The sequence below is a fragment of the Cyrtonyx montezumae genome, unplaced genomic scaffold, assembly GCF_038088225.1.
Source record: "Cyrtonyx montezumae isolate F1298 unplaced genomic scaffold, pur_monq_1.0 scaffold_17, whole genome shotgun sequence".
Taxonomy (NCBI): Eukaryota; Metazoa; Chordata; class Aves; order Galliformes; family Odontophoridae; genus Cyrtonyx; species Cyrtonyx montezumae.
This window is the reverse complement of record NW_027071903.1, coordinates 9,564,563-9,591,485: the sequence shown is the minus strand read 5'-3', so window position 1 is coordinate 9,591,485 and position 26,923 is coordinate 9,564,563. Positions and strand designations below refer to the sequence as shown.

The following is a 26,923-nucleotide window of genomic DNA, read 5'->3' as shown; positions in this document are numbered from 1 at the left end:
AAGTTAAGTTGAGCTTCATTAAAAAAATAAAAATCAAACATAGGGAAATGGTGAAGGAATGACTTGGTACAGTGTGATTCTTACATCTCCTTCCATACAATTTTTACAGTATCAAATTATTTTTAAATGCTTTTATGATGCAATATGTCTACATCACAAAATACTAATATTAAAATAATCTATTTTATCAGGAACTAATGTTATTACTTCTCTTTGACTCTCATACTCATTAATATCAGTATTTTTATGATGAAATTAGAAATAAAACGAAACAGTGATTTAAAAGAATGAATATCAAATAATACCTTCAGATGTATGCTGAAGCACAGGATCCAGAAGATCCTGGTATTCCTTAACTTGTGCAGGATTTCCCCGAAAAACTCCTATAAAACAAAAACAAACAAACAAATTAAAACAGCAAAACAGTAACTCAGTTCATGGAAGAAATAGCTTTTGTGAACCTAACGTTCACAGAAGAAAAATACAGTGTTTATTTCTCTGTGGTGCAGTGCCAACACAATAAACAGTTCATGAAAAAGTAGAAGAATAAACCCTAACTGTATATTTACTATTCCAGGTAATTAATGCAGAGATCACAAATCAGCCATTGTTTTATTAACTTAAACCAAAATGAGTGTGAAGTTACACCACACAGAAGAGCTGTGAACTTTCAGAGGACATAAAAGGAACTAGATCGTGGACACAAGCTCTAAGTAACTTCCTTAATTACTCCAGAAAAATTAAGCAGAGCTTGAGTGCCAGGCTGGTTCTAAATAATCAGAGCTTCCAGCTTATCTAAAAATGTATTGCTTAAAACTCACAAAAGAGATTTGAAGAAGTAAATTGAAAAGCCCCCCTCAGAAGATTTTTAGATGGAATCTTTACATCGATAAGCTATATAGATATTGTATCTTCACATGATAGAGGATCATAACAGCTGGCACACATTGAAATGTTAAATAGAATGGTTAACTCTATGATGATGTGTTGGGGGAGAAAATGGTAACTTTGGGAGTAGTAGCATCTAAAATATTTTTCTAGTAGAACTTAATTACCTCAAAATTAGTCTAAAGAATATTATGACAATGAGCGTTCAGTTCACCCCAAGTCCTTACATGAAAAGATATATCAAAAACAGCATACACATTTCAGTTCAAAGGTTTTCCTTATAAAACTTGACAAATCATACCAGTCTTTTTATCAAACAGAAACACCTTGAAACATTTAAAGGGAAACAAGTGAAATATTTTCATGGAGATCTTTCACTCCTGTGTACATCCTAGAAAATAACCATAATCCTCCAGATTCAAATAGAAACATGAAAAAGTTTTCATAACTGCTATTCAAGTATAAGTTCATAAGTTCATAAGTTCATAAGGTTGGAAAGGACCTATAAGATCATCTAGTCCAACCATCCTCCTATCACTATCTCTACCCAACTACTAAATTAAGTCCTTTAGCACCTCATCTAAACGCTTCTTGAACAGCGCTAGGGATGGTGCCTCAACCACCTCCCTAGGCAGGCCATTCCAGTGCCTGACCACTCTTTCAGAAAAGAAAAGAAAAGTATGTATTAGCCAAAAAACAATCAGACTGATTTATTTAGTTCAACCCTTCCCCACAGCTGTGGATGCATATCTACTACTTACAGAATCCTAAATCATCTGCTTTTAAGAGAAATACCAAAGGGAAATCTAGTACTAAAGTAGTCTTTTTGTATTCTTAGTAGTGTGAATTTAGAAAGGTAAAAACAAGACTTAAAAAAACAACAAAAACAAAAACATCACCAATTAACTCAGTCACTGAAAACAAACACACCAGAACACTTTATAATAAAGAGTTCAGTTATTTCAGCAGTTTAAGTCTCTCTGCATACACTTCAACTTTTATGTTAATGAAGCTTCTGAATTGGATGTACATGCAAAAACTCCACTAACAGATCTGTTGTTTTTGATGAAATTTTGGTAAAAGGATAAAAACTATATTAAAGAAACAATTAACAAGGCAAGTATTTTGTAGTTTTTCTTTACGAAACAAGAAATTTAGGATAAAATGCTTCTGCTAACTTCAATTACAGATAACTACATTTTTGTTGTTCCTAAAACTAGAAATGGGCAGCACAAAGCATCAATGCCTCTCTCCTGGGTTTTGAGCTTCATTTCTTTTGAAAAATGTGACATATTCCATCAGAAAAAAATCAATAGTGGAACCTTACTATGTGTTAAACAAAACATCTGAAGCAATGGGTAAGCACACAGAAGTCCAGCATGAAACCTCTCATCATCTTTGTATGAAAACTATTTCACAAACCAAAGAAAATAGGCAGATGCTAAGAAGTCTAACCAGATTTTCAACTACTTACAAAGCTGATAACAAATAAATCTTTATGGTGGCTGTAATCTGCGCTACTCAGATATTCCTTCTATGTTTCATTTTTAGGTTTGTAATGTTTTGGTTTTAGGGGTTTGGTTTTTTTGAGTATTCTTTTTGCTGCTCGTGTTCTTTAACCCATAAGGGTTAAAATTCTCAGTGAGATATTTATTGTCGCTTGTCACAACTTGTTCATGCAGGGCAAAAATATGATTTTATATCTTCTGTCCCAGGGCTTATCTCTACAATGCCTCTATAAAATAGGAAAATAAAGCCATACTTACCATCAATTATCATGAAAATAAAAAACAGAGGGAATTCACATTCAATGCCATCAAAAAGCTAAAAAGAAGAAAAATTATTCATATAGTTCAGCATTTTGATTTAATGAAATGTATTTCCACCTCTCACACAACCATTCCAAAGCAACAAAAGATGAATGTCAAAACATTTTAGGACACAAGCTTTTATTTAGCTTACAGTCTTTAAATTATATATGCACTTTAAGTATACTTTTACATATGCTGTGGCCAATTCTCAAGTAGAATATATAAATATTTTTTGTTTTACTATCGAGAAACTATTGGTGAGTAAAAAAAGTAAATTCTAATTTAGATAGACTTTTTACCGATAAACATTGAGGTCAAAATCAAAATTGTTTTCTATACACTCAGACTGTAGTCAGCTGTGAAATTAAATAAAATGATAAATAACTTCCTTATTTGTTTGTGAAATCATCTGTTCGCTAAATGTAAATGGAAGTGCATTCATTACAAAACAAATCAACAACTAACTTGCTGACTTGGCAGACTCTCAAAATCACATGTGCCGAATTACAAAATGCATCTCCTTCATTTGAAGCAATTCAGAATCTCAGATTGAAAATACTAAAAGGGATGTCTGTTTGGCTGTTTTGTTGTTTTTTTATTTAAGCATGGCCATAAATTTTAGAAAACCTAAATTTGTTGCTAGTTTCTTCTTTACCTTTATTTCTGCTGGTTTATAATAGCGGCGTGTTTTGTCCTCTAGTGCTGTTCTGTATCCATCTCTCAGAAATCTTTTAAATCCATATTTTCCTTTTAATTTTCTAATGATTTTATCTAGTGTTTGACTGAACAAAACCTCATCATCCAAAGCAAATGCAGGATAACTGATACAGGGAAGAAGAGCTGCATCGGTATTCTGCAAAAGGAGAGGAGAACATAACATAAATTCAATTAAATCTCTAACATTTATTGGATGCACAAAAACTCTTTAAATTACTCAGTAAAAAATACATTTGAAACAATTTTTACCAATATCATAACACCAATATACTGGAATAACGTGCAAAATAAGACTTCTAAAGATATTTAAGGATAAACCAGAAACCCAGTATACAGATATGATTTAAAAACAACTCATTTGAGTCACAGCCTGACCTATTTTACAGTTCATAATCTGCAGGTGTAAGTGAATATATTGTAAAGCTCCAAATTTTTAGAAACAAATAAATATCGTCCAAGTTTTTCTTGGAGGAAGCAACATTGGGGCATACTATGCTCAAAGAATCAATCACAAGAAGTCAAGTGTGATTAAATAACCGTTGCTGAAAAGGTTTCTCAGGAATTTCATCCAAGTGCTGTAACAAACAAGCTTGTCTGATTTAAGGATGATTCACTTCATGGAAAAAACGTAAGTGACATTGCTCAAGGAACATGTGCAACTATTGTGAATTACAAACACACCAAAATTACTACCTAGCAGCATATCACCACTACAAGTCAGCTTACAGGAAATACAAAAAGTTAGTTTTAAGTTGTAATTCTAATAGAATCGTATAGTGGTTTGGGTTGAAAGGGACCTTAAAAATCATTCAGATCCTCCCTAACACCTTGGGCAGGGACATCTTCCACTAGATCAGGTTGCCCAAACAGATTTTCTTGTTGCTTCCTGCTGATGCATCTAAGACCATTTAAAATACTGTCATTTTGACAGCATCAGTGACATGAAGCCATAACAGGGTGGGGGCAAGGAGGATACAAAGATTATACTGTATAAGTAATTTATGAAATTGGTTCTGCTGACATCTTAAGCCTCCAAGAAATAACAAACAGCAAAGAAGTTCTACAATGTGTAAAAAAAACTAGCTGACTGTGCCTTTTCTTTTGTTTATACAGCATTGTAACTCTGCTATAATTCTTCAACATAATGAGCTAACTATTAATGGTAAGATTAATAGTCCATTTCATGAACAAAAATGCTATTACGTCACAGAACAAAAAAGTAGTAGAACTCCACTGCTCTTCAGATTTAGGTTTTTAATAATCTGTACTTACATTACTTAGATTTACTCACTGATGAAATATTTACATGTAACAGTGGTTTAAAATAACAAAAAAGTCCTCCTTGTACAATTTATGAAAAGCAAATCTTAAAGGCTTTTTTCCCCCCCCCCTCAATATCAGAGTAAATTAAAGCTAGAAGTTTATTTTATCTGTTTCAAAAATGCAGGCACTAAATTTATAATGGAAACTCAGACACTAGGATAAAAACAACACAATAAGTAAGACTGCAACCCTAATTATCATGCTGCAGACCATAATTATTTTATTTAGAAATTATTTAGAAAGCTACCAACTGACTAACATTCTAACCTCAACATACTTAAAATAAAGAATGCCATCATGATTTTACTTCAGTGAGGTATTCCATCACAGCCATGTTTAAGAAGCACAAATTTAACAACTTCCCATTAAATTCCTATCTTTATTAAGCAGAAGAAAAGAGTCATAAAATGAAGAGTTATGTTCATATCCATTTATTTTCTGTTCATACTGTTAAGATTTTACCATTCATTTTCTGTAATTACTTACATGAGACCTTGACTCTCGGGGCAGCAATGAACACAGAGTCTGTCTGTTACGGTTATGGGCATCGAAATCCACAAATATAACAGACCAGGAACAGCCCTGTAAATGCAGATTTATTTAAAGAGAAGTGAAGAAAGGTCGGAATATACTGGTGAAACTAACTAATACTTGTTACACCAATGGCAACAGTATGGTAGCCAGTAATTTTTATCAGGAAATGAATAATATATATCCAAAAGATTTTGAGAAAAGGAAAGAACTTGAAACTCCAAACAAAATTAGCTGCCTTTGTCTACTACTGATTATGAATTGTATCATACACTCCAGTCATAATCTCTTCCGTTACTTCTTGAACTGCAGTGGCTGTACTGAGGCAAAGCAAAGTAGTTGTCCCTCTCTGTGACTGAAGAAATATTCAAAATGGAGATGTTGTAGATGTTGAATATTCATTACATGTGTGCTAGAATACAAATTATTGGATATTCACCTGAGGCATCACTTCAGAAAATGGCTTTGTAGCAAATATAAATGATTTGCTTTTTGGTTACTGTGCTGCACTTCACTACTCTTAAGCACGTACTCACTTCTTAGAAAAATTAAGAAAACTGGCAAAAAAACTGTGTGAAGAACAAAAATGCTCATCTTTATATTGAATGGTGCAACCTAAATAAAACATGTATTTAATGACCATTTTCTAGATTTTCTTACAGGGATTTTAAAACAAGCAATCTGTCTCCCAATCTTTATTTCTGATCAAGTTTCAATAATAAAATTACCTCCAATTTTAATCAGTTGGCACGCATTTAAGGAGCTGGTTTTAGCCACCTTACTACATAATTACATGTAACAAAGCTAATACACTATGATGCTCAAGCCTTTTTTTACACAAGAACACATGTAAGATGATTAGTTCTTCACATGTTCATTTTCACTGCAGACAGAGAAAAAAGATGCAAGTGCTGTCTTCTAAGACATTCTCAAACCATTCCTCTAAGCAGTGCCCACTTTTGTCAGTTCTACTAGAAGGAGTTGGGGGAAAGGAGTACGAGCATTTTTGCTCTAATAGTGACCAAAATCTGGACTTTTAACACAAACTTTCTTGTGGTAATTCACAGATTTCTATTAAAAAAAATCACTAAACTAAACAAAGAAGAAAGTCAGAACCTTAATTTTCTGAACTGATGTAAGCCAAAATCCAACCAGCTCACACTGTCTTCTGAATATAAAAGATCATGCCCACTCTTAACAGTTCTTCTGTACCAAGCAGTTATGACAATACAATGGTTTCAGGATCTGGCTACAGTCAATGCACAATTAAGAGTAATTAAAGAATTGCTATGCCAGAGTAATACATATTAACTACTTCATATAGATTTATAGAGATTTATAAATTATATAGATTTGTATATATTGTTTCAGATATACACAACAGATTGGGAATAAATTTAAGAAGTTTAGCATAGGATATTGAAGTGAAATAATGAGAAACTAAACAAAGAGAATTTATCTGTTACATTAAAAGTACCAACGTGTAAATAAATCTTTTGCTGACAAAGCAGTTAAATCTTGACTGTATCTTAAAATTCTAGCCTCTTATGAAATAGCATAGATTCTAGTATAATGAAGACAGAAACGAATAGCGTTACAAAAAACCTGAACTCCTCTTAACATAAAAATATATAAAATTCAGAGCACATTAAAAACCAGCTCTTTGTTCTTTATTCTACCTCACACCTAAAAACTACACCAAGGGATGAATTAGAATTATTTGAACATAAATTAAGAAATGTTTTGCTACATTAAAAAAGTAGCACAATTTGTTACAGAAATATTTTGCTTTTGTTTAATGCTTCCATTATTCTGGTATTTTGGGAAAGGAAAAAAAAAGGAATAGTTCACTGTGATTATCTACCAGTAAGTGAACTTCCTGCCTTCTCTGAATATAGCTACAAATGCACAGGGAAACTTCCCTACCCTGGAATACACAGACAAAACATACATGCACGTATGAAAGGATGGATACAGTAACACACATTTATATTTATTAGTTTTCTCAGCAGGAGTGGAAAAATCTGCATGGAAAGGCTGAGCAGCCTGTTGTTTCCAGTGATGATTTATGCAGGTTGTACTACTGTAGATGCAGATGCAAACAAGCCCCTCCTGAGGGGCTCAGCAGGATTTCTCAAAGCTATTGGAACACAGCTGGAGCTGAGCACAAAGGCAGCCTGCTGCAGACTGAAGGTCAAAATGGTTTCTGCTTATGCAAAATATCTTTGAAATAAATTTGCAGAGCATTTAAACTGGTTTTGCTTCAGCAATTTATTCATCCATTTCAGAATTCAGTAAAATATCATTTGAAAAATAAAATAAAAACCCACAAGCAGCCACATTTACTGGTGCTTGAAATTGTTGGGAAGGTAGAAGTTTCAGATAAATGTTTCTTCTGATATACTGCCAATGTACGTATCATGTCTGATCACTACTTAAGTTCCTTATTAGCTCCCAGTTCTTAACACGTAAAATCAGCTTTTAGGGTGTAAGTAAGCCAAAAGTAGACCAAATACATGTAGGTCTTTCTGAAATACTGCATCTGTGAATGCACAAAGGGCACTCTTCACTACTCATAAGCAAAATGACATTATTATTTTCTGAAAAGTATAATGTAAGCAGAACAAGTCTACTGTACAACATTAATATACGTAATAATAATAATAAAAAAAAGAAAAACACCAAAACACATGAATGGACATCTAAAAAAACTACACCAGGTGCCAAAGCATCAGAAATCCTCAGTTAGGAGGATTGCTTGTTTTATGCCACAAGAGAAGAAAAAAAAGGGTCTGAAAACAATAGGTGCTACAGCTTTTCATCAACACACAATTCAAAACATCTCAGGCATTAGAACAGCTCTAAAAACTCGTAATTAAAACAGCTTTCTTTGTGTATTTATTTCTGTAACTACACTTTCTTCAAGTACCTTGTGACCATTACAAGAATGTTCTTTAAACTTTTGGTTGGGTTTTTTTTCAGATTTTCAAGAAGAAAATGATTAAAACAGAGAAAACACTTTTTTTTTTTTTTTACCTGATTTCCAAAGAGATTGAAACCATTAATTGCTTCCAGAGCTGCTTTCGCCAACCCCACAGAGCTGAGGAGAAATAAATAAATAAACAAACAGAACTACACAAAAGCATGCATACTATAACTCAAGTCCAGGCTAATTTAATAGATTTCAATTGCATGCTTAATCTCTCAGTTTTAAGAAACTGATGATGAAGTAAGGCTTGGATTATCTCGACTTTTTTTTTTTTCTTTAAGAAGTACTTTTCAGCATTTTTCTTTATCTTCAAACGTCAGAGACCATATGGAAAAAGCACTTCTGCTCTCACCTTGCTACTGGACATCTGGCATTATGTATTTCAAGGTCTTGTTAAGAGTGTACTAGCAGAACATTTACTTCAGCACAATTTTCAACTCAGGTCTCAGGCACTGAAGTTGTAATACTGAAAATAACATTTCAATATAATAATCCACTGATCAGGATTCACAAAAAGAGGAACATCTGATTTCAAAAGTACCATCTCAATCTTTTTTCTTTTCCTTTTCAAACTATATTTCTAACACCAAAAAGTCAGATATTTTGTATTTTCAGAATAGGAGAAAAAAATCTACCAGAAGATACAGAAGTAATTGTTGTTCAACTGCAGCAGCTTTCTGCAAAATACACGATGCTCATGAAAGATTCCAAGAAAATATGGGTTCCCTCCTTGAAATCATTTCTATTTCATGTATGGTCACCATTCTACATAATACTTTATTTTCTACCTCTACTTACTCAAAGCCCATGAACATTTCAGCACTCTCACAAATACTACTTGCAAATATAAGAAGAAAGTATGTCTCAATCACTTTCTTTTCCCCCCATCACGCAATATTTCTTCAAGTAAAAATTCTATATCAAGTATTCCCTTCACCATACACATCTTAATTCAGTATAAAATCTCACTTAAAGCACCATACAATAACCAAGACCAATTCAAGTACATTTTGGCCTTATTTAGACAGGTGTCAAAACTTCAGAAGATGAAGACTCCGTTCTTTGAATATCCTACTCTGCTGCTTCACAGTCCTCCAACTGGAAAGAATTCTCCCCAGTGTTCAGCTTGAACCCCCTATGGTACAATTTGTAGCCCTTACTCCGTATCCCATCCCCTGACAGAACTTGGTAGTACCTCTGGCTGAATTCTCAGAACTCCACAGGCTCCTCAAATTGGGCCTGTCAGCTCACTGTCAGTTCAGTTTTGACTACAGGGTACTTTCTCTCCCATCATGAAGATCCTTGATAATGACATTGAACAACACCAGCAGCAGTGCTGACCCTCCTGGTCTGGTTACTAGCAACCATCAACTATATATCATTTATAACTGCTGCTTCAGACAGTCCAGCTCTTAACAGTCCATCCATCCATCCCTTTTCACACTTTTTGAAAGAAGGGAGAAAACAACAGTCTTACACTTATCATACACTTAAACTACACACATACATTCCTCTTCTCCACAAAGCCACTTATTTCATGGAAGGGGATGAGGTTTGACTAACCACAACTTGTGATTAGTAAATTTGAGCACATAGGTTTTTAAACAGGTTTCAAGAGAAAGACATCACAATCTTCAGGGACTAATGTAAAGCTTCTAGTTTCCTGAGTTCTGTCTTTTCTAGGGTTCAGTGTCACATTAGTCTTATTTCAGTTGTCAGAGCCCTCTGCAGACTACTGTGATTTCTTGTGCATTACCAAGAACTTTCCAATCACAGCCTGCATTTGAGTCAGATCCGCATTTGGAGCAGTGGAAGCTGAAATTAACCCGAAGAAATTATACTTACAGTTTGCTAAAAGCATCAGTAAATTCATTTAAACATCATTTGTAATTCCCTGTAACTTGAGTTATGCTCTCAGTAAAATACTTGAGGATAAACTCTAGGGATCTAGAGTATCCTACTCCAGGGAACCTGCTTTAGCAGGAGGGTTGGACTAGATAATCTCCAGAGGGCCCTTCCAACCCCCATGAAACACTAAAATTTGCATAGTCTTAGCAACTGCTAATGAAAATGCATCTTACAGCAAAATCTTCAAAGAACCTTATACATCTTTAATCCTCCTCCCATTCACAATTTCCTGCTTCCATCCAAAATCTTTGCAGTTGATTTGGAACATCAAACACTACAAGAAATGCATAAAAACACAAAAGTACAAAACAAAAGGAATAACAACAGTATAGCAACTCCATAGCAAAATAACACCTACACTCATACACTGGAGAGATGTGCAAGAACACGGCTCTAAGTCTTTTTTATTTGGAATTGAGGATTCTGCACTTTGGCATCTTCATTATTCCCACAGTACATATGGGAGAAGTCAAAGACGTTTTGCACAAGCCTGGAGAGCTGCTTGATCAAATGGTTACAGGACAAATTACTTTTTCAGAAGTTCAGCCATATGGGAAAAGGACCACAAAAGCTGTTACAAATCCTGCCTCTGAATCAGTAAAAGATATCAGTTGCATACATCTGTGAAGACCTGAGTTCACAGAGTGCTTTGCTATTTATCATTTATTAGAAGTGTTCTGAAATGTATTAAGATAGAATATAAAGACTGTGTAAAGACAAAACACACATCTGGTGACGTATGCCATAATTTGCAGTCATTATCTGTTAGCCTTGTATTACATAATAACTTTAAAAAGAAAGCCACTTTGAATTAAATATGAGAATTAACTTCTAATTCTGAACACAAACACAGGCTATGTGTAGACTCGCAGCGTGAGTTTCTGAGTTCAGAAGTCAAGTATTCATAATACTGAAATTTAAGTGATTCATTCTCAGCCCATAACCACTGAAGAAACATAAACATCATGTATGACTGGTGTTGATATGCTCTAATCACCTCTTGAGTTATGCTTTTAGAGATTGCTTACGTAGATACATCACAGCAGTAGCACAAAGAAAGCATAAAGAACATTTCAGCATAGCCAGGGCTTTCCTCCACAATACCTGATTACATCTTTCTATACATATTAATCTTCCATATTTTTAAGATTTTTGAGACCTTTTTTGAACTGAAGAAAATTGTTTGTTTCTTACAGTAATGCTGAGTAAGAACATGCATACAAGGAAAGGTAAACAGAGGCTATTTCTGATGATCAAAGTTGCTTCTTAAAAAAAATCTCTGTACTTCCTTTCGTGACAGCTCAGTGATCTGTTAGATTGGCCTATCAATCTCATAAAGCTTCTCCCTTAGAAAAACTGACCTGTAAATGCCAGTCTAGATTAAGACAAAACAACATGCCCATTTCCATCTGGTTAAAGGATGTTCCTCCAGTTTCCCCCTCAAGGAAGTTCACATACTGAATGACCAGAATGCTGCAACAGTACAGGATGTAGGCGTTTCAGAGTTCCTTTTGCTAATTCATATGAGATGAGATGTGGAAGGCGGTAAGCGACTCTGCAGATTAACACTCCTGTAGACTGGTATTTGAGAATTTAATAGACACAGGAGGGGTAAAAAGCCAACAAATGGATAAAATAAATTACATAATATCTTGGAGTATTCAGTTCTCATACTGGTACTAAAGCTTTACAAAAGTCCTGAGATAACAAACCTAAATTAATTGTTTTGTTGCAGTGGTAACAAAAGAGCTTTTTTTGTTTTTTAGTTTTAAACATACACCAGTATGTAAACTAAAAAAATTAATTAGAAATGGGGAACATAGATTCATTTAGCAACATCTTCTAAGACTGGAAAAGACTGTGTTTTGTTTTTAAGCCCATAATAATTATGATGATCAATGATATTTTTGAAATCCTAGTATAGTCAAGTTATAGTCATTTACAGAGTTGACAAAAGCGCAACAAGTCAGGAAAACAGTATTCATGTTAGAAAAAAAGCCATTTGTCAGATTTGATTCTTTGAGATGCACAGTATATGGCAATTCCTCTGCAGTCAAGAGGACCATTCTAATATTAAAATTTTAATATCAAAATGTTAAGAATATTCTTGCTTTTATATGAGACCAGGTCAGGATACAGTTACTTCTACAGTCTGAAAAACCTTCCTTTCCAAAGAATCTGTGCACTAACCTATACTTCACAGTGAACAGTGCCTTCCTCCCAACATGCCAGAGATGAGAAAATCTAAACTCATGATTCAGTACATACTTAAATCAGCATATTCCTAAACACTTCTGTGAATTTGATCTACTGCACGTGGCCTGAGTGCCTGAACTGCTCTGTCTACATAATTTTCAGGGTGATATACATGCAGCTGCACACAATTATTGTAATTTGAATACTCAAACAGCTAAGTATCTATGTGATTACTTCAGTATGCACATGATGATGAAATTATACTTCACTTTTTTGTAAAATACATCTTGGTCTCTAGAGAACATTAATTTAGTCACTGTTCATGAACCTTTACCATCATATCATACATAATTTCTAAAAAGTTCCAATAGTTGTTTTGTGTTGTTTGGTTGTTTTTGTTGTTGTTGTCTTGCATTGTTTTTTTGTTTTTTTTTTTAAACTCGCTACAACAATTCTTTTTATTCATATAACATTCATTTCTTTCTCCTAAAAGCACTACATCCTCTCATTTACCTTGAATGTAGCTCTGGGCAGCCATTGTTGTATTTGCTTCCTCTTTCCCAGACACCAAAGTCGGGTACACGATAGGCTCTTTCCACACAGAACACAAGATTCTGAATGAAGGAAACCTATGAGAAAGAAAAAAAAATGACTGAAGAAAAATTAAAGCATATTTTCTTTTGTTCATTTTCTCAAAAAGACAGATTTACTTTTCCCAGACAATTATTTGTGACTTCTATCCACAATTCTTTTCAGAGTTTGATGTCCCCAAGTTCAGATATTCTCTGTACAAATGGTTTTCAGTCACTAAATATTAAAATTTGTCCCAGATTTGATGGCAATGTGCTTTATGTAGAAGTCTCTATACAGCCAGGGACAAAAATGATTTCATATTCAAGACACATATTTGAAGAACTCCAAAAGGTGGCATTTTGATCTTCTAAATCAGATTTATCCTAAAAATAACTTCAGAGAGCAAGTTAAATTAAATCCTACAAAATGAGGGCACAGAAATCTTGATGCTGCTCCTTAATACGATATGCCAGAAGTTAATTTAGTATAACTGTAGATAATAATATATATTTATGCTAATTCAAGCACACACCTTTTAATAACAAAAATAAAACCGGAACCAATTTATTCTAATTAAAATCCCTTCTTGGATCAACATGTTTGAGCTGAATATTCAGGTTATGCAACTATAGCTGGGAACTAATTTAAGCAGACACTTTTTCCTCATTTATGCTGTTAAAAGAGACAGACATCTGAGTTGTAGAAACACTGAAATGTTGAAAGGCACTGGCTCCCAGTTTTAAGTAACCTAAATATCTGTTTTGTCTTTTTCACAACAATTTTTTTTTTAAATCTTAACATGTTATTGCATTACATACAATCCTTATGCTAACACCAGTCCCCCAGTTCTATACTTTCTCACCTGCCTATGTATCATGACACTGCTAAAATTCCACAATGGGATGCTCATATGCAGTCACCTATACACTAGTCTTCTCATAGCTAGTGCTTTCAAGGAAACAGACCATACAAGCCTTAATATACTCCCAGTACAGTTCTTTCCTATAATTTAGTGTTTGATTATATTAAAATGACCTCTGAATTAAGCTAGCATGCTCAGTGATTCAGTGTGGGGCTTCTCCTATTAGTGGCAATAACACAAAGATGCATTAGCTAAGTGAAAAAGCAAAAGGCACCACCATAAAACCTTGCTTATGACTTTCTACCAGTGATAATGCTCAGAACTTCAGAGAAAAATGGCCAGTTACAGATACTTTATGAGACCAACTAGGAGTTTCTAAATATCAGATTTACAGAAAAGGAAGTAGCAGTTAACTAAGGGGGGAAAAAATGTTCTGTGAAGGTTTCATTTGGATACAATCATTTTTATCGTGGATATGTAAATATTTTAACCAAGTCAGTGCTAAAGCACTTACAGAAGTTATGGATTGCATATTAAGTTTATTTATCCATAAGTCAAGCATATGTAAAGTGTAATAAAGAAAATGAATGAAGCACTGAAGAATGCAAATACTGTTATACTTTTTTAAACATAGGTGTTTCAATCAAGTTCATTCACGTGCACAATCATATGCTGTTCTCTTTGCTATGGATGCAAAGATGAGACTAAATTAATTCTTCAACTAAAAGAGATGCAACTAGAGAATAACTCATTGATAGTTGCAGCACCTGACAACAAGCAGAGCAGTATACAATGATTTCCTCCTAAGCCAAGAGCTCTGTGTACAAACATATCCATGCAGACAGCCTGCCAAACATCAACCATCTGTCAGCACCTTCCACTGTGCTAGCACCGGCTCATAACCCACTCTAAGAAAAGAAAGAGACTGAATACATCATGCAATTCACAGTAGGAGCACAAAAAAAAAAGCCATTTGAACACAGATTTCAAAGTAAAAGCATATGCACTATTTAATCTACAAAAAACACTATGGCAGTCCATGAAATCTTAAGTGTTCTTTTAAATACCAAAATGAGCGATGAACGAGTGCTCAACGAAAAACATAAAGCAATGCTGAAATACACCACTGACTACAACTCCTGGAAAGTACTCTTGAGGAAAAAAATGACAGGCATGTACTGCTACAGTACTCTTCCATTCTATTGATACCCTCTTCATCATTCCTGAAAATTATAGGATTAAGCAATTAAGTAAACAGCAGAATGCTCTAAGACTTGGTCAGTTCCATCCTATTGTGTCCTCAGGACCTACTTTAAATATATTGAAGAATAGGCAAGTAGGCAAAAAATATACTTACTAATCCCTAGGAAAGAACCTCAGCTAGAAATAACTTTGGACAAAGAAAAATCTGATGAGGTTCAACAAGGCCAAGTTCAGAGTCCTGCACTTTGGGAGGAACAACTACTTGCATCAGTACAGGCTAGGGGCTGACCTGCTGGAAAGGAGCTCTGTGGAGAAGGGACTCGGTGTCCCAGCAGATAACAGGGTGACCATGAGCCAGCAGTGTGAGCTTGTGGTCAAGAACGCCAATGGCATCCTGGGGTACATTAAAAAGAGCATGGCCAGTAGGTCAAGGGAGGTGATCCTTCCTCTCTACTCTGCCCTGGTGAAGCCACATCTGGAGTACTGTGCCCAGCTCTGAGCTCCTTAGCTCAAGAAAGAGTGACCATTAGAGGGACACAAAGATGACTGGAGACTGGAGCACCGTGCTTATGAGGAAAGCATGGAGAAGTGAAGACTGAGGGGGAATCTTACCAATGGTTATAAATATCTAACCAGTGAGTGTCAAGATGATGGAGATAGGCTACTTCTGGTGGTGCCCAAAGACATGACAAGAGGCAATGGAAACAAACTGGAACACAGGAAGTTCCATACAAATATGATAATAAACTTCTTCACTTTGAGAATGATGGAGTACTGGAACCAGCTGCCAAGAGAGGTTGCGGAGTCTCCTTCTCTGGATATATTCAAAATCTACCTGGACATTTTCCTGCTCAACCTACTGTAGGGAACCTACTCCAGCAGAGGGTTGGACCTCCAGAGGTCCCTTCCAAGGCTTTCGATTCTGTGATTCCATTTCTTCTTTAAATAGTTCTGAAAACCACCAATAAAGTATGTTGGCAAACAGCAATAAATACTAGGACCATAAAAAATTACAATGTCTCTAGTGTAATTTGGGCTGAAACTTAGAAATAGTTTTTACTCTATTTGACCATTAAATCTGAGCAACAAGTAGCATCTTCTATTCTCCTGGTTAGCAGCAAGTAGATCTAAAAGCCACTACTAAACTCAAAACTTTCATCTTATCCCATCTACTGATGAGTTCAAATTCTCCAGATGTGAGGAATAGTAGGCAGCATAACAGTTCCTTCATGATCAAGGTCTTTTTAACACTTTTTTGGTAGTATTTGATTGTTTCAAATACACAAACCTTCATTTCCTTCCTTCATTTCTAGTATTTTTAGTAATCACTTACTGTTGCTCATCATTATCTTGATCATTGCCTACTACTCTGCCAACATCTGTTTATGCATATACTTTATGAAAACAGTGACACACTGTTTACAGAAAGCTGCTATTTCACTGACAAGTGGAAAGTCATCCATTACATTCATACATTCCTGTAAAGAAAGCCTGAGGTAGCTAGGGTTGATGAGTCTAGAGAAGAGAAGGCTCAAGGGAGAACTCACTGAAGCCATCCAGTACTTGAAGGGAGCATAAGGACAAGAGGGAGTGGTTTTAAAATAAAAACGGAGTTCTAGATTAGATATTAAGTAGATTTTTGTTTTACTCAGAGGGGGGTGAGGCACTGGCACAGAGTGCCCAGAAAAGCTGTGTGTGCTCCACCCCTGAAGGCATACAAAGCAAGGTTTGATGAGGCCCTGGGCAGCCTGACTTGGTGAGTGGCAACCCTGCCCACAGTACTGGGTGGAACTAGATTAAGGTCCTTTCCAACCCAAAGTATTCTATGATTCTATGAAAAATACCTTGACTATTTGCTTTTCTATCTGTTTTCAAGCTGGACTTGCACTCTGTTGGAGCCATACACGCTCTGAAAGAGCACGTAAGACAAAATGTTTACAGAAGATTAACAATCAGAAATTCTTCCACGCAAATTTTAAAATTGCTTCAAAGTTAAACTCAGCAATCTTATCTTCCTTTTATAAAGCTGAGTCTTCCAATTTATCATGGAACTCTGACTTTCAAGGAGACATGCATGCTGAAGACATATGTAAAATTATTCATGAGTGGCAATACACATAACTGCCATTTTTCTTATACAACGCCATTACCCAAGAAAAAGCAACTAGTTGTTTTTTGTTGTTGTTATTATTGGTTGTTTGTGGGTTTGGGTTTTGTTTTTGTTTTTTAAACAAAAACAAGCCAGAAGGGATAAACTTAAAAAAAATCATTTTAACTACAAGTTATAAAGTGAAGTTATCTGCAGTAGGTATAAAGACTTCAATTTTGATAAAAGCAAAAAAGGAAGATATTTCCTTTTCAAACATTAAAAATGTCTATAATTAAGAACTACTCAGTCAGGCAGCCTAAGGCTGAACTGGTACTGTATCACAACTGTAATTTCTACAGGTAACATCATAAAAGAGAAAATTTTTTAATGCTGGAAGCAGTGCATTCTGAGGACTTAGATAGCTATAGTTTTATGCAATCATGAATTAAAAGTCATGGATTTTCTTCTGGGCTTCTTTTGATAAACCTTCATAGTACACAGATTACTAGGGTATTATTCCAATGAAATACTGACATTCTGATATTAAAGTGAAGAAAATCCACTGCCAGGAGACAAACAATGCACATTTTTTCTTGAGATTTTGTAATTAAATGAAAATGTCTGGAAGATAATATAATTTACATGTCACGCTAAGTAAATACGTAATTATATACATTCTCATTCCTCACAGACTTAAAAGCAATTGAGAAAAAATAATACAGACTTATCATATCATTTAACTAAGTTATCAAGAGAAAAGAGATAAGTTGTATCTCTTAGTTTTTCACTACCTAAAGAAATATGATTTATGAACATTTATGTTATAGAAATACAAAGCAAATATGCTACTACTGAATAAATCTTAATTCTTTTAAACGCTACTACATTTAATATTTTTATGGTAAAACAACAACAACTATTCAGCAGACCAATGAAAGTTTAAATATATCTAGATAAGAAAAATAAAATAAAAAGTCCACAGTTTCTGTTCCTGTCCCAACACCAAGCCTCATTTTATCGGTTGTCCCAATATGACTTCCCTTCAACAAGGCCAAGTTGACTATTATTTTCAGAGTAGTTTTTTTTTTTTTTACCATGATATAAAACTGTCCATTGAAGGTACAGCAAACTTCATTATAATGACCTTACTGTCATAGCAGACCTTTTCATAGTTAACCATGAACCTTTCAGAAATATCACAGAAGCACAGAAGCTTTCAGTGTCGTGCTACATTGACTCATTGTCTATTCCTTTGTTACCTATTCATTTATTTCACTGCCATCCATTCCATTTATCTTTAATGAGGATCAATAAAAAAATAGAAAATATCTTCCAGAACAGCTACTTCAGAGTTGGCAATGACAAGCTAAAGCATGCTTTAACATCAGAAATGATTTTGTACCTCATCAGTGTTGTATATAATCTGCAGCCCCGAAGAGATCATCTCAACCAAGTAGAGGAGAAATAACGACACAGCATTAATCTGAAGTAATTAAAGAGAGAATGGAAACAATAATTAAGCTTATTGGAGTCAAACAAACAAGCTAATGAACTTACTAATAGATATGGTACTGGTACAACGCATAATTAGTTCTGGTTCTTCAAAAATATTATCCTAATACATCAATTATTCTACTTAAATTGATGTGGTAATAATAAAAGTGCTACAACTGAATGGTCCTCTGAATTTATTAAATCTGAGAAGCATCAAGTACAGCAACACTGGCTGACCAGCTACTTAGTATACTTCCCTCCCCAGCTTCCCTCTAACTGTTAAGAGATTCACTGATAACAGAAGGGAATGTGCATTCATATTTACAAAAAGTGATAAGAAAAACTTAGAACTATGATGCAGTGCTTCCAAGGTCCCCAAATCATTTTTTCCTTCTATAAATAAAAAAAAATACTCCAGATACGTCAATATGTCGAAAGTCCAACTGAGGATAATTCCAGAAGTTATTTTTCTCAGAACTTACGCTCTTTGAATCCAATACCTTCACTGTACAAATATTCTGGTGATGTTAGCACCATGAAATTAAATAATTATCAACCTACTGTCACTTCAGAATAATTTCAGTAGTGATTTCTGACTTAAGAGTACGTAGACTTATGGGAACACAAAAGGACACAGTCAAGAATGAAAAAGGGGTCTGAAGGTAAGAGACAGAGTAAATCAATGTTTCAGAAAATGAAAGAATTGCACAATGAACAGAGCAGTATATAATCTAATATTATAATATATAGAATCTGAGTAGGAACCACTGTACAAAATAGTAAGCAACAAATCTGTCACTAGAGAAAGCAGATGACAGTGTCCATTAAATTTCTGCTATGAATGAAAATTGTTCAGACTTGCGGAAAATTAAACAGGGAATAATGTTAATAAAAAAAATCAAGAATTCAGTGCAAAACTGCACTAAATCTTTCATTTTACTGACTATTACAAATATTTTAATACCAGGATTATTTATTCACAGCTGTCAGTTGGTCGCAAAAAGCAGTAGCATTAAAAGGAACGACCATTCACCTCCAAAACTCCCACAGGTATTTCACTACCTTCTGACATCACTGAATTGTATTTGAAAACAGTCTGTCCTTTTCATGAAAAGATGCAGAAAGAATTTTAATGTTACAATGCTTAAAACACCTAACTCAAATCAAAACAAATGGTGAGACCCTCCATAATGAAAGAATTGAGAGAGCAACATTACTGAAAGTCATCCAGACTTCCATTCCCACAGGTGCACACACACTTTACCTGAAGATGACCGTATTCATTATGGGATAAGACCTCATCTCCAGTGTGTGCATTGAAAACAGAATGAAGACATCCAGAGGGTTTGGGGTCTTGCTTAAACTGCTGCACCTGGAAGTGAATTAAGACCACAAACATAAAAACAAAGTCAGTGATTTCTGTCTGACAACTGCAAATTCACTATATAACTCAGGTGTTTTAAAATTTCCTTATGTGGATATCAAGCTATTTGAAACTTAGAAACTACAATCCCAACATTTATCAGACACTACACTATATATTAAGTACACATATAGTGGAAGAACAAAAAATAAATTAGAAAAATCAATTGAATATTTTGTTGTCATAGAAATAATATCTTATAGGAAGCTACAGGTGCTTATTAACCTGTGAAACACCTCACTGTAGTGGAGCCAGAACTTCAGAAGAAAACATGCTGAAGTACACCATATCTACTTTGAAGTCACAGAGCTGAGATGTGTTTAGAGAACACTGCCTCATAAGCTTCCAGATGATTCATCACCTCCCCTTCGGCACTGTACCATGCATTCCATGCTCTCATACATGGAGCAACTTCTCCTCCTCACCTGCCTTTCCTAAAAGGACTGACACATCCATCACAGCATTCCAGTTACGCGAGCTATCCCACCATGCCTCTGTGATTCCACTGAGATCATAGCCCAAGGCTGCACACACACTTCTCTCTCCTCCTGTTTGTTCCCCACAGTGCAGTGAATGGGCACTTCTGAGAGACACCCAAGCACACTTAATTCCCATTAAAGGCACAAGATTTCTCCTCCATAATGCTGCTCCATAGGTACCTCCTTACTCATATACTTTGACTTGTAGCCATTCCATTTGAGATGACTGCTACATGCCTTCTGTTTACAGCAGCCTGGGCCCTCTGCCTGCCTATCAATCACTGTCCACTTCCTCACTTGACTGTGAAGTACTTTCTCCCTCCCTCAATGCTTCTGGTATAAAGCCCTCTGCTGGAGGGCAAGAATCCAAAACTTACATTGGGAACAACAATTATTTTTATGAATCATAGTCCATACAACTGAATAATTCTTTTTGTTATCATTTGATGAGATTGTCTTTTAAACTATAAATAAAATATAAATAACTTGCTTTGGTGTATGTTTGGTGAGATGCTTAGAGAAATTGGAAACCACTGCTGATAGCTTGAAAAGACGACAAAGCCCATGGAGAGGAAAAATAGTACCCCAGCTCATAACTTTTTTTCTCATGGGCACTATCATTGGACTTCAGAATTAGCCACTAGGATAGTAATTCATCTACTGAACTCCTTTTCTAATACAAGAGATTAGCAATAAAGGAATGAAATAAGAACTGCAATGGATTTAAAGTAGTTTTGCTTCCAATCTGGAATGTCAGAGAGTAAGATAAGTAAGGCAGAGAAATCTTCCCAAAGAAGAAAATGAAGGTACATGAAAGAAGATCACTCTCTGTACCTCCTGAAGGCATGCTATGCAGCAGTTTTGTTTAACTTCTCTAACCAGCACTGACAATAGCTAAGACATGTTTCATGACATTTTCCACACTGATCTGATTCCTTTAAGGAATATACCTCTCCTCCACAAAAAAAAAAAAAAAAGTACGTAGCATATAGCATAGGGCCCAGTAGAAAGAGAATAAGTCACACTGTGCAGCATTATCACATCTAGTCATGGAACACATTCAACACATTTTAGCTTATAACACATGTTCATTAGCAATAAAATACAACATCTGCAATTTCTGTTACAAGCAGTATAACCTATGTGGCCTAGTCACACATCACCATTTGGGTATACATAGTTCATCATATTAAAAACAATCATTCCTTTGCATGAGGTCAGCACATATAAAGCCCCTCAGATAAAATCAAATTTGAATTGTGTCTGTCAGGTAACTGAGACTGCTTATTACTACTCAGCAAGAAGAGGGAACCCTTTATAGTAATTAAAGTGAAAAATGACAACCAGAACGTCAACAGTTTCACAACTGTGTTAATTTAATACTTATTAATCATAAACACTCCTTGTAGAAGTGAAAGGTAACAGCTTGAATGTAACAAGATCAATTTAGGTCAGGATTACTTAACGACCTGAGACTACACAGAAAACAGAAAAATTACATCAGCACAACTACCACTGGCAACATGGCTGATTTATTATTATTACTATTACTACTGACACATGCCTACAGATTTTGCATTCCAGTCTGTGTACTTATAAGCAGTGTGAACTTCACAGTAACATGAAAGTGGTTTTTAATAACAGTTTAAACTCAGTGACATGAAACTTAAAATAATCACCAAGAATGCATATATCCAACTATCAGTAGAATTAACTGCTAACCACTATGCAAAACTAATCCACTACATCTGACCTCTGACAAGGAGAAGCCTTGTATGCTGACAAGAGGACTACAGACTGAATATACACATAAATCATAACTGCACTATAACATAGATTACCTTGTTTCCTCATTCACTTTGGATTTCTGCCATTCTGAATTAACAGATTACATCCAATAAGACTGTTGAAGAAAGCAGCCCAAATAACCCCAATAATCGTGTACATAATGAAAAAAACACAGTAACTAAGTTAACAGTCCAAAGAAACTCTCAAACCTTAGCTAAATGAAACTGTGTATCTTTCCACTCAAGCAATAAAAAGGCATCAAAAAACCATCAAAAATCCCACATTATGAATAGCCTAATGTTTCAATGAGACAAATGACTACAAAATGAACCCAAAGAAGTTTCAAGTATGCCTTGCTGTTCACTCCCTTTTGCACAATTTGTTTCTTTTGTATCCTAGAGCAATCCAACCTGGCAAAAATAAAACAGCTGTTCTTCACTGGACCACACACTAATATTACATTCCCCTTTTGAATTCTATCTATATTTAGGAGTTAGCTTTCACAACTTAATTAATCCCACAGAGTTGAGTGCTTCTGTCCACACTACAGTATTTTACCTTATCAGCTTGACGCATGTAGCAGTAGAGAATTCCTCTCATGCACTTTATAGCAGAATGCTCCAGTTCATGAGTTCTTCCCTTGTCATCATCAATACGCCTGGTTAAGAGAGATAACTCATAAAACAAATTGGAAATGCATTAAGAAAATAAAAGCCACATTAGTGCTTTGGAATATTAAGTACTTAATTAACACTGTACAGCACCTACACCCATATCAATGTACTTACAGCCCTACCCATCCTTTTGTCATTAAAAAGAAAAATCTGTAATTTTAACTTATGTTCCAACTTCAACAAACATTCCTATTTCAAAAGCTATGAAGAAAAAAAATATCCCTGAAGTTATTATAACATTTCAAAGCAGCAAACTGTGTCCTTTGAGAAATCGAAAACACGAAGACACAAAGGTAATTTCTCTTTACTTCTGCAACATCTGTCATTCATAACTAAGTACTTAATTATGTTAAACTACAGTTATACGTGCAATATCTGAAAGTTAACCACACAAATGTCCAGAACTAAGGTGTCTTGACACGTGTTTATTTCATACCATGAAATAAAATAATACTCACAATTGCTACTTTACTAAAGATACACTAAAAGCAACACCAAATCTCAAAATATTTTAACATGAAATGTACTGTGGGTAAATGAACCTCCTGACTGCATTCACTGCTTAGTCTTTACCAGTTCCTGATTTTTGACTGAGTTTTTCAGGGTGAAAATTACATTGTTTCACATACCTATACTTAAGACAACACTTCTATGACACATATATGCGAAGTACCATAATTTTCACACTGATGTTTCTCTACCCATTTTACAAATAGGAATCATATCCTTTTCCACTGTAAATAACACAGCAGTAGTTCATGCTGAAGTTTTGCTGTCCATGCTGAAAATTTGAAAGTTAGTGGTAACTTCAAAAATCATGCACTTCCAAGATCATGTTACTTAAATGATAACCCTAGATATAAAAAATGTATTTGCTTTCAATTACAAAGTTCACATCTGAGGGTATAGGGGAAACAATAAGAACATAACACAATGAACAGGACAAAGTTTTTTTGAACAGTAGGCTTTACTCTCTGTTATGCTACAAATCCAAAGTAAAAAGCACAAAAGGTTCTAAAGTCTTTGCATAACAACTCAGCTTTTTCTTCTTTTATTCACAACATAACATGTTCTTAGGAATCTAGCTTTTATTGGGCATAGGCAGTAGCCATGAGTCAAGCACAGAGATTTTGATCTGGTACTTCATGCAGAATACCATGTAAGCCTTGTACCTTGGCCCATTTGGGATTAGAGCCATATACTTAATTTCAGTCATCAACTTTTGCCCATCAACGGAAATTCTCTGTGCAGCAGTGAAATGCAGGGCCTCATTCCAAGCATTAGTGGAAGTAAAACAAATGACTCATCTTGCCACTTAACCCTTCCTTCAAACTGCAACATATTTTATTTATTATTTTCTGTGATTCTACATATTGGAAATTGAAGACAGAATAACTCAGGCAATGCTACACCATGGTTTTTTCCATAAAGCCTTTTCAGCTGCTGAAACTCAGAACAACCACCTCTGCCCCTTTTATTCTTCCATCTAAAATTTTCCTGTTTTTTTTTTGTACAAATGCTTTTATTTCACCCAAAGAACAAATAATTGTAAGAAAGATGCAAAGATTGCAATGTAATAGAAATTAATAATAATTACACATTCTGAATATTAAATGCCTCATTCGTGGCCTTTTCAGAAGTAAACAGAGGCTAGAATTCACAAAGATCTATGCCTTCTGTTTCAAAAACCTTTATTCTGAAAGAGTATTTCCTAGAAAATGATCTTTAACGCAAGTTTTTTCACATTAATATGTAGGCATAGAATCTAAAGTAATAAATCTTTTTTTCTGCTAAGTAGATCAGGTTTACTACAATAATAGCTTCTTGTACTATTTCTGGCACTACTTCAGTAGAATGTAACAGAAATTTGTCAAAGAGCTTGATTATTACCTCACCATTATATGGTGACTAAAAGGAAATTAAAAAAAAAAGGAAATTATACAATATTTGCACACCATCATCTTTGTTAAAAACACTACATTTGAGCTATCCATCACCTCTGCCTATCACCACTTGGGTGGCTGAAAAAGCAAGGTCAGAGATGAATACTTCTTTAACATTCAGACAGAACTGGTGATACGCTTCCCCCATTAAGACAATCATGTTATTTGTTCCCAGAGCCACTCAGTAAGTAACTGCAACGTTAGTTGTGAAGCTCCTCATATTTTAGGGCACCTTCATTCCCTCATATCCTCCAATTTCACAGCAATGATTATTATCTTATGATTTACACCCTGTTTTGTAACATTTTATCCAGAATCATTTGAGCTGGAAGGGACTTTAAAAGATCATCTAGTCCAACTCCCCTACAACAAACAGGGACACCTACAGCTCAATCAGGTCCTCAGTGCCCCATCCACCCCTGCTCACTAGGGAGGGTACCACTCCTGGACTGTCTTTTTTCAGCCGATATAGCAATAGGGCCTTCCTTATATCTTTTGCATCCCCTGCCAAATCCAGTTCCAGTTGGGCCTTGGCCCCCCTGACCCCACCTCTACACAGTCTAGCAGCAACCCCATATTCCTCCCAGGGCAACTATCCCTGTTTCCACTGACTGCTTTTTCTTCTTGCTCTCCATTTTGACCAGCAGGTCCCAGTTCAGGCATACTGGTCTCCTGCCTTCCTTTCCTGACTTCCTACATCTGAGGATGTAGAACTCTTGTGCCCTAATTAATGTTTCAGATTTTCTGCAATCTTTTGCCAAAAAAAGAAATCCATTTGTTTTTGCTTAAGTGACAAATCTATCATTCAAAATAGTAATGATCTAAATTGGGAGAGTCAAATCTCTAATATTAGTGAACAGGAAAAAGATCTGCAAAGAAAAAAGATGGGCACTGACAGAGCATGGATAATACTCAAATCAGAACATGTGTTGAACAGGAAGACTATTTTAGTTTAGAGTAGCATCCAGTCTTAGAATGGAATCCCCTAAACATCCTCACTTATCACCCACTGGTTTGATTTACAAAGTAGCTTTGGTGCACAGATTCCCTTAAGAGGAAACTAAAGAAAAAAATCTTATTCCTGCAACCTTCTAACATAGCGTCCAAATTAATGATTAGTACTTAGTATAGGTTTGAACTACATGGTGTGGGGGAAGATGCTTGGTCTAGGAAGCTAGAATAAAGCCAGTCTGAAGTAAAACGTTCATAATACTTAGAATTAGTGGCCCCTCTCAGCACTAACTGCTTCAGCTCACTTATATGTTTCTTCAGAGCCAAATTATTAATGATTGTAAACACAACAGGGAAAAAATATATTATATTTTAGTTATTTTAGTAACAATGTACAAGTAAAAAAATAATAAAAATAAAAAAATAAAATCAATAAAAAAATATATTATATTTTAGTTATTTTAATAACAATGTACAAGAATTCAGAGCAAGTTAACCTGAAAAAATTAGAAAATGAATCTAAGATGAAAATTACAATAATTATAGTTAAATACTAATGCAAGTAAAACCAAATCAGTCTCTTTTGGAGGTTTGACTGATTACATAAGAAAGGATGAAGGTAAAAAGGTGTCTTTATTCACAGAGGATGAAGGTGAAACCATTCAAATGAAACCTTGATGAGAATTAAGGGAAAAGATATAAGAACTTTTTTTTTAAATAGAATTAACTTTACACATTTGAATAGCACCTAATATTTGAGGTATATGAGAGAAAATATTTAAACTGGACACTCAAACATTAAAATCCACAAAAAGGAAACATTTTCTAAAATAAGCAGAAATATATTTTAGTGACATTGACAGCCATTACACAGAAAGCACATAACCTTCCAACGATTAATTAGAAAAAGATTTACTGTAAAGTTATCATTAAGGCTGAAGAACAAAAACTATTGTCAAAAACTGCAATATACTGAAGATACATCACATTCTCTTTTTTGTTATAGTATTAGTATCCCAAGGAAAACAACAGCTTTCTCCAAAAAGAAAAGACTCAAGTGCAGTTTTAACTATACAAACTG

At 34.8% G+C, this 26,923-nt stretch overlaps 1 protein-coding gene across 5 annotated transcripts in view; it reads right to left on the bottom strand.

Annotated features, from left to right (window-relative positions):
- Positions 1 to 26,923, bottom strand: part of PHKB (phosphorylase kinase regulatory subunit beta) — a 67,328-nt gene that overhangs the window by 30,577 nt on the left and 9,828 nt on the right. For all 5 annotated transcript variants that reach the window (XM_065733223.1, XM_065733222.1, XM_065733224.1 and 2 more), the window contains 9 exons: positions 22,833 to 22,932; positions 19,849 to 19,956; positions 18,493 to 18,573; positions 12,877 to 12,992; positions 8,307 to 8,370; positions 5,226 to 5,321; positions 3,355 to 3,552; positions 2,655 to 2,712; positions 306 to 383 (listed from right to left, as the gene is read on the bottom strand). In XM_065733223.1, coding sequence (XP_065589295.1) covers positions 306 to 383; positions 2,655 to 2,712; positions 3,355 to 3,552; positions 5,226 to 5,321; positions 8,307 to 8,370; positions 12,877 to 12,992; positions 18,493 to 18,573; positions 19,849 to 19,956; positions 22,833 to 22,932 — 899 coding nt within the window. The remainder of the gene's footprint in view (positions 1 to 305; positions 384 to 2,654; positions 2,713 to 3,354; positions 3,553 to 5,225; positions 5,322 to 8,306; positions 8,371 to 12,876; positions 12,993 to 18,492; positions 18,574 to 19,848; positions 19,957 to 22,832; positions 22,933 to 26,923) is intronic.